Here is a 12,615-nt window from a genome sequence, read left to right on the forward strand (position 1 = left end):
ATTCTATGACTTAATATAACACACATTAACTTGCAAAAACAAGATGGATTTTGACTCCATTTGCATCAGAGTCAGATACTAATCTACTCAGAATGGTAAGTGTTTTAGAATAAACTACTCAAAATATGCATGTTTGGCATTTAATCTCAATATAGTAGACTTTCGCAGAACAAAAGCATTCATTTAAAGAGAGTGCTGGTAATAGGACCAAGAAAGTGTTCTGGCACATCAGGGAAATAGGACAGTATCTCTGTAAAGCTGTGCTTGAGCCACATTTGGACAATTTGGCTCCATAGTCCAGCTACCACAAAGTCCTCCATTCTTTGTTTCACAAAAAGAACTTAAAGACAATGCATTCAACCTACAGGATCCCTACTTTTCACATTTGTAATTAAAGTACAGTCTTCAGTTCCTGAAGGTATCACCAAGCTTATGTTTCAGTATTGTTTAGCTGAAAATGAGAGTATATTTCCATCTACTTGGAAGCACCCTGAAACTGGCTGCGTTAACAGAGAGCAAATCCTCTCTGGTAGGATACAAAAAGAATGTACTACTACCTTAATTTGTTTTTAATTAAGCTTCAGAATGACTTGTTGAAGACTGGAATGGGTGCCTCTAGCATGCAATCTGCGCAAAATCAAAATATGAATGACTGCTATTTGTACAACGGAAGCAGCAGCATATGAGATCTTCTCATTATAAATTTCTGCACAAAATTTACTTTTGCACAAGATGCTTTCGAAATTGTAAAGTCTCTGCCACTGTGCTTAGACACAGTAACATCAGACTTTTAATGAATACCTTTATTAAGCCAATTTAAAGGTCACCAAAAATGTGCATGCTTTCAAGATCTTCAGGTCTTTTCATCAGGCAAAATATTACAAAAAGTAGGTAGAGTAGAAGAAGAGAAAAAGGATTGATATTAAGTCATGAAGGTCGCAGTCTTTAGATGGAGGTTGCAGACATTCAAATTAGGCTCTACCACGTGCTGTGATGGTTTCAGGCTGCACCTAGGCCTGTCCTTAGAACTCCTGGGATTAAGAAACAAATTATTGATCCCCCCCCCTTTTTTTTATTACTTTCCTTCAGTTTTCAGTTACAGTTGTAAGAACTGCGGTCATTCAAATACTATGGGACAAGACAAAACACAAATAACTTTAAACCAAATTGCAAGCACAGTTAACAAAAATTACACACCAGATAGCGCAGAGGGGACAGAGGCAAGCATCAGCTATCTACACAGGACACCTCACCTTGCTCTCCTCACACTTCCTGATCTGGCCATCCTTTGCTTGTAACTGGCTGTTCAAGTGGCTGTGGTCTGCTTCTTTCTGCTCCAAGTACTTCTTGTGCAATTCCACCTGGAGCAAGAGCTCAGAGTTCCTCTTCTCCAAGCGCCCCCGGGCAACATCACCACGCTTGGCCTGGCCTTGTAACTCAACCACCTCCTCCTGTAGGACAGTCTGACGGGATGAGGTGCTCCAGTAATTAAAGGCAAGAATGGCAATGACTAGCAGCAATGCCACAAAGAGAAATGAAGGGAGACGGCCACCCCTCCGGTTGGCCCCAAACCCCACCATGGGGGATGCCGGGGGGGGGGGATGCTTCAGCTTCTCACTGCACCTGACAGGAGAGAGAGTGCAGAAAAATTAAGATGTGCTTAGAATGAGAGAAATAATGAGCACTGGGGAATACTACAGGCTTTCATGTCTGTTCTCATGAAGCGAAGCCCTTCGCATCAAACCTATTCATATACGTACAGCCGGGGGGGGGGGGGGCCGATGGAAACGGGGGGGGGGGGCTTCAAGGCTGCGTGCAGGAGCTGCCCGCAAGCTGCGGCCTCTTCGCTATAAACTGGGCTTGGCCGTGGACCCTCGGGGGCCGCGTCCTCCACCCCCCCGGCAATGGAGGGGAGCGGCCCCTTAAAGGGCGAGGGAGCGCCCCCTCCAAGGAACGTCGACAGGTCCCAGTTCGCCGCCGCCCGGCCCGGCCCGGCCCGGCCCGCTCCGCCTCAGCGCTGGAGCCTGAGAAGGGCCTGGAGGCCGAGCAGGAGCCCCGCGAGGCCACGTCCCCGCCAGAGCGAGGCGCTGAGGCAGGCCCCGACGCGAGCGCGACCGCAGGCGCCGGCAGGCCGCGCGCTCTGCCGCCGTCGCCGCCCTACCTGCCGCCCTCCTACTCCCCCGGCGCTCCGGGGCCGGCTTCCCTCAGCCGCCCTCGCCTGCCGCGACTTCCGCGTTCGCCTTACCATCCCCGCGGGGCCGCTTCTCGCGCGAGCGGAGTCACACGGCCCGCGTCGCGCCAGGCACCGCCCTCCGCCTCAGATCTCGCGAGCCGGCGGCCGGGGGCGCCTTCTGTGGGGCCGCCGAGGGGCCGCGTCGGGCCTCGCGGGCGCCTTCGCCGTGCCGCGGCTTCGCTTTCCGAGCAGGCCGCGGCCGCGCCTGCGGCTTGCCCGAAGACGAAGGCCCAGCCGAGCCCAGGCGGCCGCCGCAGCGCTCTGGGGGAAGGCCCCTTGAGGCGGACCCAGCACGCCAGCCTCGCTGCGAGCGGGCGGCGGCCTTGCGCGGCCCCCCTCCCCGAGGGCGCGTCGTGGCGCGGCGGCGCGGCCCCTGAGGACCAGGTGGTGCCGCTCCTCGCCCCTCTAGAACCGCGGCGGCTAATTTCACTGCAAACGCTGCGGGCCAGCGGAGGGCGGCGTTAGGTTCAGCAAGGCCGTCGGTGCCGGCCCTACCAACAGGCAGAGCGAGGCGACTGCCTCCAGCCTGTTCCCTTTGGCGGCACACAGCGCTGTCTGGTCCGTGCAACCAGGCCTGGCGCCTAAACCAGCTCGCTGCCTCAGATGTGAGGGAGGTCGCCTTCCCCTCGCCAGAGTGCATGCAAGATTCAGCTGCCAGACCGGTCAGCTTCTGAGCCTTGCCTGGGGAGGGGGCACCATCTTGTCCTTCGCCTCAGGAAACAAAATGTCTTGGGCCGGCCCTGCCAGCAATTGAGAGCAAAGGGATTTGGCCAGAAGTATAAGGGATTGTGCAGGAACTTGGCTGATTCTGCCTTGCTGCACAGAACAGAACCCCCTGCTGAAGTGAGATCAAACAGTGGTTGTGGAGGGGAAGGGTTTAGAAAGGGTCCAGGACTACAATGTAATATGGGAGATGTCCCGAAGTAGAGCGGAGAAGAGCGAGGCAGACACCACTTGCTTAGTGAGCTGCCACTCTCCAGCTCCCGGTGTGTGCCTTCTGGCCCTCCCTGCAGAGAACCTGCTTTAAGAATGCAGCATAAAAGTTAAGGCTTTAACAAAAAACATTTTCTCAGCTCTACTGTAAAATTGTTATAGATGCCTATTAATAATTGTATGCAGGCTTCATTAACAGCTTCACCTGGAAAACAGCATTTAAATCCTTATGTAAACAAATACTAAGCCCTTTCCCATGGTCGAGAGATGTCGGTTACCCTCCATTGCTGTCAGTTCTTGAATGAGGACTGCTGGCAGTTGAAATGTAGAATTTAATTGGCTATTAAATCAAAAATAATCACAGATGGCATTGTTAATTAGTCTAATGTGTAGTTAAGGGTATCCTGCATCTCTAAGGTCAAGTGTGGCAAACATGAGTCTATAGACACAAGAAGAATTTACAGTCATTCAAACTGACTTGGATTCCTGCATTGAGCAGGGGGTTGGACTCGATGGCCTTGTGGGCCCCTTCCAACCCTACTATTCTATGATTCCATGAAACCCCAATTGAAGGCCTGCTCTACAATTTTCAGTGAGGCTTGGACAGCCTCTGCTGGGCAAAGAGAGGTGTGGCAGAAGGTGGTCTGATATTATCCTTGATGACAGCTGCAACTGACAAACATTTTTACATGAACCTAGGAATTACGGAGGGGGATGAAATTTGAGGGACATGGCTCTTATTTAATCTTTTAAATAATAAATTATACATTCCTAACTGTTGGTGTTTGCCTGAATTGCTGCCAGACTAATACCCAAATGACTAAGGTACAATCCTATGCATGTTTAGACAAAAGAAAGTTCTACAGCTCCCAGCATTCCCCATCCAGCAATGCTGGGAGTTGTATGACTTTTTCTGTCTAGATATGCATAGGATTGTGCCTTTATGGTTTGAGTTGGTGGTACTTCTTGGAAATAAGCGAAGTATTAGCAAAAGGATCCATACTGTGACCTGGTTTGGACAGCACAACAGCCCATCACGGGTTAATTAACCCTCAAGGTGGCATGTGCTGTTTGCCATTATGAATATGCAAGCCCTGGCCAGGGGTTACCAGGAGTTCTGATGTCATCTGAACCTGAGCAGTGGGGTTATTTGAGGGTTAAATAATCTTTGTATAACCCACAGTGTTTTAGGGCTATGTGAAGGTTGTTTAACCCTCAAATAACCACCACCCAGTTTCAGAAGACACAACAAGCCATGGCAACCCCTGGCCAGAGACTGCATATTCATAATGGTGGCTGGTACATGCTGCAGCTCTTCACAGGTAAATAAACCTCACAATGGGATGTCGTGTTGTATGATTTGGCCCAGTATCTTGGTGGTACACCAACATCTCTTTAGCTCAGTGGATGTGGTATGATCTGTGTTTTTAACAATGTTATATACTAATAAAGAACTCATTCTCTGAGTGCTGGTCCTTATGAACTCAAAACAGCATCACACACACACACACAAGAAGAAAGTATCAGTAGAGGCAGGAGGTGGGGGAAACCCAAAGTTTGCAGAAGTACAAAAACATTTAGAAAAAACTTCAGGGATAATAGCCCAATGAGGACTGAGTATGCACAGAGGGCAGATGCTCAGTGGGCGCATACTCACTGACTTTGGCGGGGTAGGGGGATGAAATGGAATATCTTGGGAAAAGCAGGAGGCCAGCCAGCAACGTTTTGTTTGCAGGTGACATCATGCTTGTAATTTTCTTGGTGTTCTACACCTAGTTCCCTTTGAGTACAAATGGGAAAGTACAAGGGCAGCCAAAATAGCAGAGGTTGACACTTTGAGAGTGGACTGGTTGTTCTGGAAGAAAGCTAGAGAAGGTGTTTCTACTTTTTGTCCTGTGGAGAAGGCTTTAGTGGATCAGATGCTGTTGGTTGGCTGTACTTTTCTTTTTTCTGGGTGAGGGCATCCATGTGTCTTGAGCATTTTTCTGGGTGAGGGCATCCATGTGTCAAAGCACTGAGGCAAAGAGAAGTCTATTTAGTCCAAGGTCCAAAACACCCAAGGGAACACAAGCAAGGCAGTGGGTCAGGCCTGAGGTTGAGGCTGCGGTCTGGAGGGGGGTGGCGGCGATCTGATGTTGCTCTCCAGCAGCCTTGCCCCAGCCTGCCTTCTGCTTTTAATGGCCACGACTTGAGGCAGCTGCATCCAATCAGTCCTCCTGCCTCTGAGAGCATCTCTGTTTTAAATGGACAGAGGCTCACCTACACTGCTCCCAGACATGCAGCTGCCATTGCTCCGCAGGGGTTCATGGCATTTTGCCCTCCGAAACCTCTGGGGGGACTGCAGCTGGGCATGGAACATCCACGGGGTGAGGGGGCTTGGGTTCTTTCTGCGCTGGTCTTTTCCCCTGGGTCCAGAGCCTGCCATTCCCCTTCATCCTCTGAGGAATCTGAGGGAGGCATGACAGTGGCCTAGATGCTGTGCCATAACTTTTCTAGTCTATAATTCTTGTAGAAATAGTAAAGGGGACATCTTGCTTGGCAGTGATAGTTTGTGCTTGCTTTGCATTTCTATAAAAGTACTGTTACTTTTCAACGACTTTTCCTCCAAGGTGCTGCTTGTTACGATCTTTGCAAAACTTCTGTCTGTGTTCCCCTAATTTGGCACAACCAGTTTGTGTCTTTCTATGTGCTATTCCTAGCAGCTGTCATCTTTGCCATGTAAGAAGAATAGGTTTACAGTTCTTTTATGGGCTGTCTAAGATGTACAAAGACAATTTATTTAATTCCCTTGGTTTCAAAAACAACAAAATGTTGTGGCACTTAAAGGCTTACAAATTTATGATAGTACAAGCCTTCATCACTAGAGTCCATCTCAACAAATACATGAAATGATGTCTTAAGTGTTATTCAATACTACCCTCCTTACAGGCCTTTAGTGACAGGCCTGTCCTGGCTTACAAGCACCTCCCTAAGCTAAAATAGTTATTTCACAAGCAACTGCAGGCCACATCAGAGACACAAACACAGAGACCTGACCCTGCAACACACCCAGATGCCAATTCTGTCCCCAGTCTAGGCAACCTTATTACATGACCTAATGATGTCAGGCACAACTTCAGGAGTTTGTTCACCTGCTCATCTTCCAAAGTGATATATGCTATCATCTACATAGGATAAATTGGCCAGGCTCTACAAAAAATAATAGATGGACACAAATCTGACATCAGAAAGGGCAACATTCAGAAACCAGAGGGAGAATGTTTCAACCTTCCAGGATACTCTGTTACTGATCTAAAGTGGCTATTCTTGAACTTCAACGGGAAACGCCATCATTAAACTACTGAATTAAAACTTCTCAAGACATTCATTGGATCAGTTGTGACCCAATGGGTTTCTATCCCACTAAAGGAGTTAATTAGCTTACCAATGTCAGAAAGTTTGGTTATCATCCACACTGCTTTGTAAATTGTCACCCTAACAATTTTATACTCATTTAAGCTTTGATGTAATTATCGGTTTTGCATTTCATTTCCCTCCACATTTATATTGTGATAATAAATACCTTGCCTTTAATAATTGTACAGTATTTGTTTTGGGCAAGTCTTGGCCATGATTCTAAATCATCTGTTGAGTAGGGCCCCTGCCAAATTGGGATTTATCTGGTATCATTACATGAAATTTCCAAAAGCAATGAAGACCCTTGTCTTGTTCCATTTCCCAAACTTCCCAAACTGTAGCTTACATCTTGCATAGTCCAAAATGGCCAGCGTTCAGACAGTCATGATGCTGCTGTAGGACTTTGGCCTTCAGGTTCCCAGAGGATGTGTAGACACCTTGGAAACAATGGAGTGGGCCACCTCATATAGAGAAAGGAGAGCCCTGGATTGATGCTCCCCCCATAGTTCTAGCTTGGTGTGTGCAAACTGGTCAGCATGGAGCTGCTCTGTCCATGGCTGGGGTAGGTCTGGTAGCGATTCCCTCACCTCGGCAGCAACATACTCAGGTTTGCAGGAAAGAGCATCCACTTGTATGTTGTAGGAGCATGGCACATAGGAGATTTTAGATTGAAAGTGGGAGAAGAACAGAGACCATTGGACTTGATGTTGGTTGAGCTTCTGAGCTGTTTGCAGATACTCTGTTCCAATGATTTGTCCTTACTTCTGCTCAGTAGTTTGCCCTTTCTATAAGTTCATGCTTTGTCTCAAAGGCTGCTTTAATGGCCAGAAGCTCTTTCTTTCAAATAGCGTAATTTGGTTGGAAGGGGTTAACTTTTGAGAGTAGTAAGCACATGGGAGAAGTTCCCCTCCCTAACACCAGTCTGGAGTAGGACTGCAACATCAGTCTGCCTGGAGAACAAAGGGTTTTGTGGCTTGGAATGTTGCAGGAGCTCTGACTCAAAAAAAAATTTCAACTGCTGGAAGGACTGTTGCACCTTTCCATCTACCGGAAATACATTTTCTCCTTTTAGCAGATCAGTCATGGGAGCTGTGAGCTTTGTGAAAAAGCATATGTAGTAATTAGCAAACCCAAGCACCTCTGGAAATCTTCCTTAGTTTGAGGGGCTTGCCAGGAAAGTGCGGTCTGTACCTTGGCGGGGTCCATTTTAATGCCCTGGGGAAAGATCTGATGATACCCCAAGAAATCCAGGGAAGCGAGATCAAAAGCACATTTTTCTAGCTTAGCATATAATTGATGGTCTTGAAGCCTCTGCAGCACAGCTTTCACGTGATGCTCCTGCTGTTTGGGGGCTTGCAGAGGTAATTAAGAGATAATCTAAATAAACGAGAAATTGTTCTAGATAGTCTCTAAAGATGTCATTCATAAAATGTTGGAATACCGCAGGGCTGTGGACTAGGCTGGGTCTGAAAGGGCGTCTTCCATGTGTCTCCTACCTTGACCTGGCCTAAATTGCAACACCACCACCCCCTCAGATCCAACTTGGTAAATTTAGCCATGGATCATAGGTACTCCAAAAGTTTGGGGATCAAGGACAGGGGATACCTGTTGCAGATGATGATCTGACTGAGAGTTGTGTAATCATGGCAAAGACGTAGATCCTCTTTTTTCTTCTTCACAAGGAGGCAGGGGGCACTGGCCAGGAACAAAGAGGGATGTATAAATCTGTGTCTCAGGTTCATGTCTAAGAATTCTTAGAGAGTGGCCAGCTCTGGTTCCGACATGGGATATAATTTCTCAACAGGAGTTGGGGTCTCCAGCATTCAGTCTGTGTTACAGTCATGGGGCAGTGTAGTGCCTGTTGATCAGCCTCCTTCTTCTCAAAAACATCCTGAAAATCAGTGTATTTGGAAGGGAGGGTGACTTTGCCTGAAGGCCCCTCCCATTAGGCACTGCTAGAGTGGGGGTGGTGGCTTGAACTGCAGCTGCTGCCTGTCTTGGCCAGCAGTGTTGTTGGCAGTAGCGGGGCAAGAAGAGTACTTCCAGATGCTCCCAGGAAATCCAAGGATCATGCTTGGTCAGCCATGACATGAGGCTTGATCTGCGAGAGGGAAACTGTGGGTGCCTCTGCATCTCCCAGACTTATGGCACGTATTAAGACTGGGAGGGCAAGTTTCCTGGAGCTGCTTGATGCTCGGCCTTGATGGGACAGGCATTCACAAAATCACCCCCCTCCCCACAGTACAAGCACAGGCCACTTTTTCATAGAATCATAGTGTAGTAAGGTTGGAAGGGGCCTGTAAGACCATTGAGTCCAACCCCTTGCTCAATGCACTAATCCAAGTCAAAGCATTCCTGACAGATGGCTGTCCAGCTTTGTCTTGAATGTCTCCAATGTGGGAGAGCTACCTGCCTGTACTCTTCCTTTGTAGCTTGGCCTTCCTTCCACTTCCTATATGTGTCCTTTTTTGTTTTCAGGTAATCTCTAAGCTTTTTGTGAAGCCACATTGGTATCTTCCGTTGTCTTCCACTTTTTTTCTTGATGGAATCATTTGTAATTGTGCCTTTAGAATTTCCTTTTTTTAAAAAAACTTCCACCCATCTTGGACTCCTTTTCTCATTAGAGTCGCTTGCCAGGGGACCTTACTGATCATTGTTCTGAGTTTATTAAAATTGGCTTTCCTAAAATCCAGAGTACATGTTTGGCTACACTCGGCTTTTGCTTCCTTTAGAACCAAGAACTCAAGTATAACATGGGCACCTTCCCCCAGCGTTCCTGTAGCTGCTACTTTATCCACTAAGTCATCTCCGTTGGTTAGGATCAAGTCAAGGATAGGCAATCCTCTAGTTCCTACTTCCAATTTCTGTAGGAGGAAGTTATCCGCAACACAAGTCAGGAATTCCTTGGAGGGGCCATGTTTTGCAGAATTTGTCTCCCAACAGATATCAGGGAAATTGAAGTCCCCCATTACTACTACATCTTGCTTCCCTGAAACATGCTCTCGATGGGGCTACCAAGCTCATTCTCCTGTATTTCTGTGCAGATATATGTATTTTTAACATATAGTTCAACTCCACCTCCCTTTCTGTTCCTTCTGTTCTTTCTGAACAAGTTATATCCTTCAATTGCTGTATTCCAGTCATGGGAGTCATCCCACCAACTTTCAGTTACACCTATCAAGTCATAATTTCCCTCCTGTATTAAGAGTTCAAGTCCGTTCCATTTGTTTCCCATACTCTGGGCATTAGTATATAGACATCGAAGACCATGTGCTTTATAGTCTGGCTTACTTCCTACATTTTTTGGAAGACTATTATTGGGCGCTATTAGAGCTGTTGTGGTGCAAAAGCCTTCATCCATTGTTACCCCCAACTTTATGTCTCCCTCCCTCATAGGATTCAGTTTAAAGCCCTCCTGATGAAGTTCTTAATGCTGTGACCAAACACATTCTTCCTAGCCCTTGTGAGGTGCAACCCATCTCTTGCCAGCAGTTCATCTTTCAGGAAGTATAGCCCATGGTCCCAGAATCTAAATCTCTCTTGTCGGCACTACCTTCATAGCCAGTCATTTACCTGGAGTATTTTTCTTTCCTTTTCTATCCCTCTTCTAACTACTGGAAGGCTGGATGAGAAAACTATCTGGTCCACAAAGTTCTTGAGTTTCCTTCCCAAAGCTTCAAAGTCTGATGTGATTTCTTTGTAGCTCCGCTTGGCAGTATCATTTGTTCCCATATGGATAAGAAGAAACGCATACATGTCAGTGGGCTTTATGAGTGTAGGCAACCCTTCAGTCATGTCTCTAATCCATTCTGCTATGAGACAGCATACCTAGTGAGTCCATGGGTCTTCATGACATACTTGGGTTTCCATCCCATGCAGTAAGGAGTCTCCCACTCTTCTCTTCTTGTTGTTGTAGGCCTTGGTTTGATTGCCTCTGCTCACTTTCATGTGGGGTTCCCTGTAATTCTTCCTCTGCAGGCTGTCCTCCACTCTCATCCTCAAGTAACTGAAAACGGTTGCATAGTTCCACTGCTTCCACTGGTGCAGAGTGGCTTCTAGTTCTTCTGCTCCTAATTGTCACCCTTTCCAAGGAGTATCCTCTACATCATTTTTCCTCGCTGCAGCATTTTCCTCTTCTGCCTCAGCTTGCTGTTGCCCTTCTAGCTCCTGTACTTTTCTCTGGTGTTCCCTTTCCTCCGCAGTCAGTTTAGGCTTAGCACCACCTAACTGCATCTGGTCTTCCATGGTTAGAGTCCCACACTAGATGGAGGATGGAACCAAGGAGGCAAGGTGGAAACTCCTTTGTAGGATTGCCAGCAACCTTTGAGTCTGCTGTGAATCTGCAAACACAGCCAGATCACAGCAGGTAATGTGTCTGGCCATTGTACTCAGGTGAGTTTATCCAAAATCTCTTTGCTCAACTCTTTCAGGTATTGAGCAATATAAGCCACTTCATTCCATTGTAAATCCTGGATCAGGAGATGAAGCTTAGTGGTGTAAGTGGTAACTGAGTCTCTGTCCAGCTGCAGGTGACTGATGTTCCTAGTCAGTCTCTTCCCTCTGATAGTTGCTAAAAACTCTGTCACTGAGGCCACTAAGTCCTGGCGATTCAGGAGGGGATCGTTGGCTACTAAAAGCAGAGTAGCCCATTTGTACAGTTCACACTGGGTTAGAAATGCTGGGAACTGCCCTTGTGTACTGTCGAATGTCTCCAGGAGACTGACCAGGCACTTGCATCAAAGCAGAACTGGGAGGGGCTGAGGGGGTTGATTTGGTGGTGCCAGGATCTGGTACTGTAGATCATTAATAGCACCAGCTAGCTGGTTGACCTGGTCACACAGGGTCAACGCCACAATGCTTGTTGTTCGGTCACCCTGCACAGCTGCTTCCATCCTTTGTGTGAGGCTAGCAGTAGCAATGTAGAGATGAGTACAAACTGTAAGGCCTGCCTGTCTCGCAACATCAGCAACCAAACACATGTTAAAGAAACAGCAAAATCCTTTATATACCAGGACACAAATACAGGGACCTCATCAGAGTCCATTGGTCAGAGTCCTTTGTGAGCCGAAGTTCAAATAAACTCAAATAATCCAAACAGGAGCCAGAAACAGGGTTTTAAAGTCCAGTGGTTTAATCCAAGACAGTGTCCTAAGGCATGGGATTCAAGGATTCAATAGTTCCGGGTTTAACAGTAGTCCAAGCAAAGGAGTGTCTGAGATCAACAACATTGTACTCATAAACCTCTTTTGCCTATGCACCAGCTATTATGCAGGGGCAGAGCAACTAGAGTTCCTCACTTGACAATCCAGCCCTATGGGAAAACGTAGCCTAGAGCTGAGAACTCCGCATAACCGGTTGTTTTTCCTCTCACCTTTTCAGCTGCTATCACTGTCTGGAAGACAAGTCTTGGGAATGCCCCTTCCTTGGCTGAGTCTTCCTCCTGGTGTCAGGAGCACCCTAGCGGCCTCTTTCAGTAGACCCCAAAAGCCAACTCAAGACACAGACGAAAGGATTCTTTTCAAGACTTGAATCCTTTTACAACTTAATGACTCTTTCAGATGCTATTCACTAGCGACTAAGCAAGGAACAGCAGAGTGGCCTATGCGCCGAGTAGGCAGTTGATCCCCGTTTGAAGGAGAGTCACGTGAAGACCCTGAACTTATGGGCTAGGGAGAGATCCTCCCTCTTTCCCTTGGGTCCAAGGGAGGCAGCCGTTGCTTGCGCGCCAAACGGGCGCTACGCCTCCTTTCCGCGCCCTCCATCGCTCGTCGCTCCCTGCATCTGCATCGAGCATCTAGCAAGCCTCGTTCCTGCACTTTCTCACTGCTAGGATCACTATCTATCTCAGGAATGCCAGCAGGAGGAATCTCTGCCAGCTGCTGTGCCTGTGAGGGATGAGCTGGCTCCTCTCCCACGGATTGCTGATCCTCCTCAGAATCAGAACTGCTCTGGGGTTCTATCGGCTCAGTTTCCACCCTGACATCTGGCTTCTTATCAAAGAACATTTCTCAGGCTGGGGCAATGTGACCATGTTTTTCCAGGCTAGTTCTGGC

General features: G+C 47.6%; 2 protein-coding genes across 18 annotated transcripts in view; one reads left to right on the top strand and one right to left on the bottom strand.

Annotated features, from left to right (window-relative positions):
* The window catches only part of GOLM2 (golgi membrane protein 2), a 39,241-nt gene extending 36,922 nt beyond the window's left edge, over positions 1-2,319 (bottom strand). For 11 of the 17 annotated variants that reach the window (XM_084817660.1, XM_084817659.1, XM_084817673.1 and 8 more), the window contains exons 1-2: positions 2,162-2,238; positions 1,254-1,623 (exon numbers count right to left, since the gene is read on the bottom strand). In XM_084817660.1, the coding sequence (XP_084673786.1) occupies positions 1,254-1,580 (327 nt within the window). In that variant the 5' untranslated portion in view covers positions 1,581-1,623; positions 2,162-2,238. The other 6 variants (XM_084817674.1, XM_084817668.1, XM_084817664.1 and 3 more) reach the window with 1 other exon arrangement.
* Positions 1-12,062, top strand: part of LOC146337335 (uncharacterized) — a 71,012-nt gene extending 58,950 nt beyond the window's left edge. Inside the window, exon 4 of the mRNA XM_084816387.1 lies at positions 11,942-12,062. Coding sequence (XP_084672513.1) covers positions 11,942-11,993 — 52 coding nt within the window. The 3' untranslated portion in view covers positions 11,994-12,062. The remainder of the gene's footprint in view (positions 1-11,941) is intronic.
* Positions 12,063-12,615: the final 553 nt, after the last annotated feature.

The sequence above is a fragment of the Heloderma suspectum genome, chromosome 11, assembly GCF_057233095.1.
Source record: "Heloderma suspectum isolate Gila_16-S chromosome 11, 16-S_ref, whole genome shotgun sequence".
Classification (NCBI taxonomy): Eukaryota; Metazoa; Chordata; class Lepidosauria; order Squamata; family Helodermatidae; genus Heloderma; species Heloderma suspectum.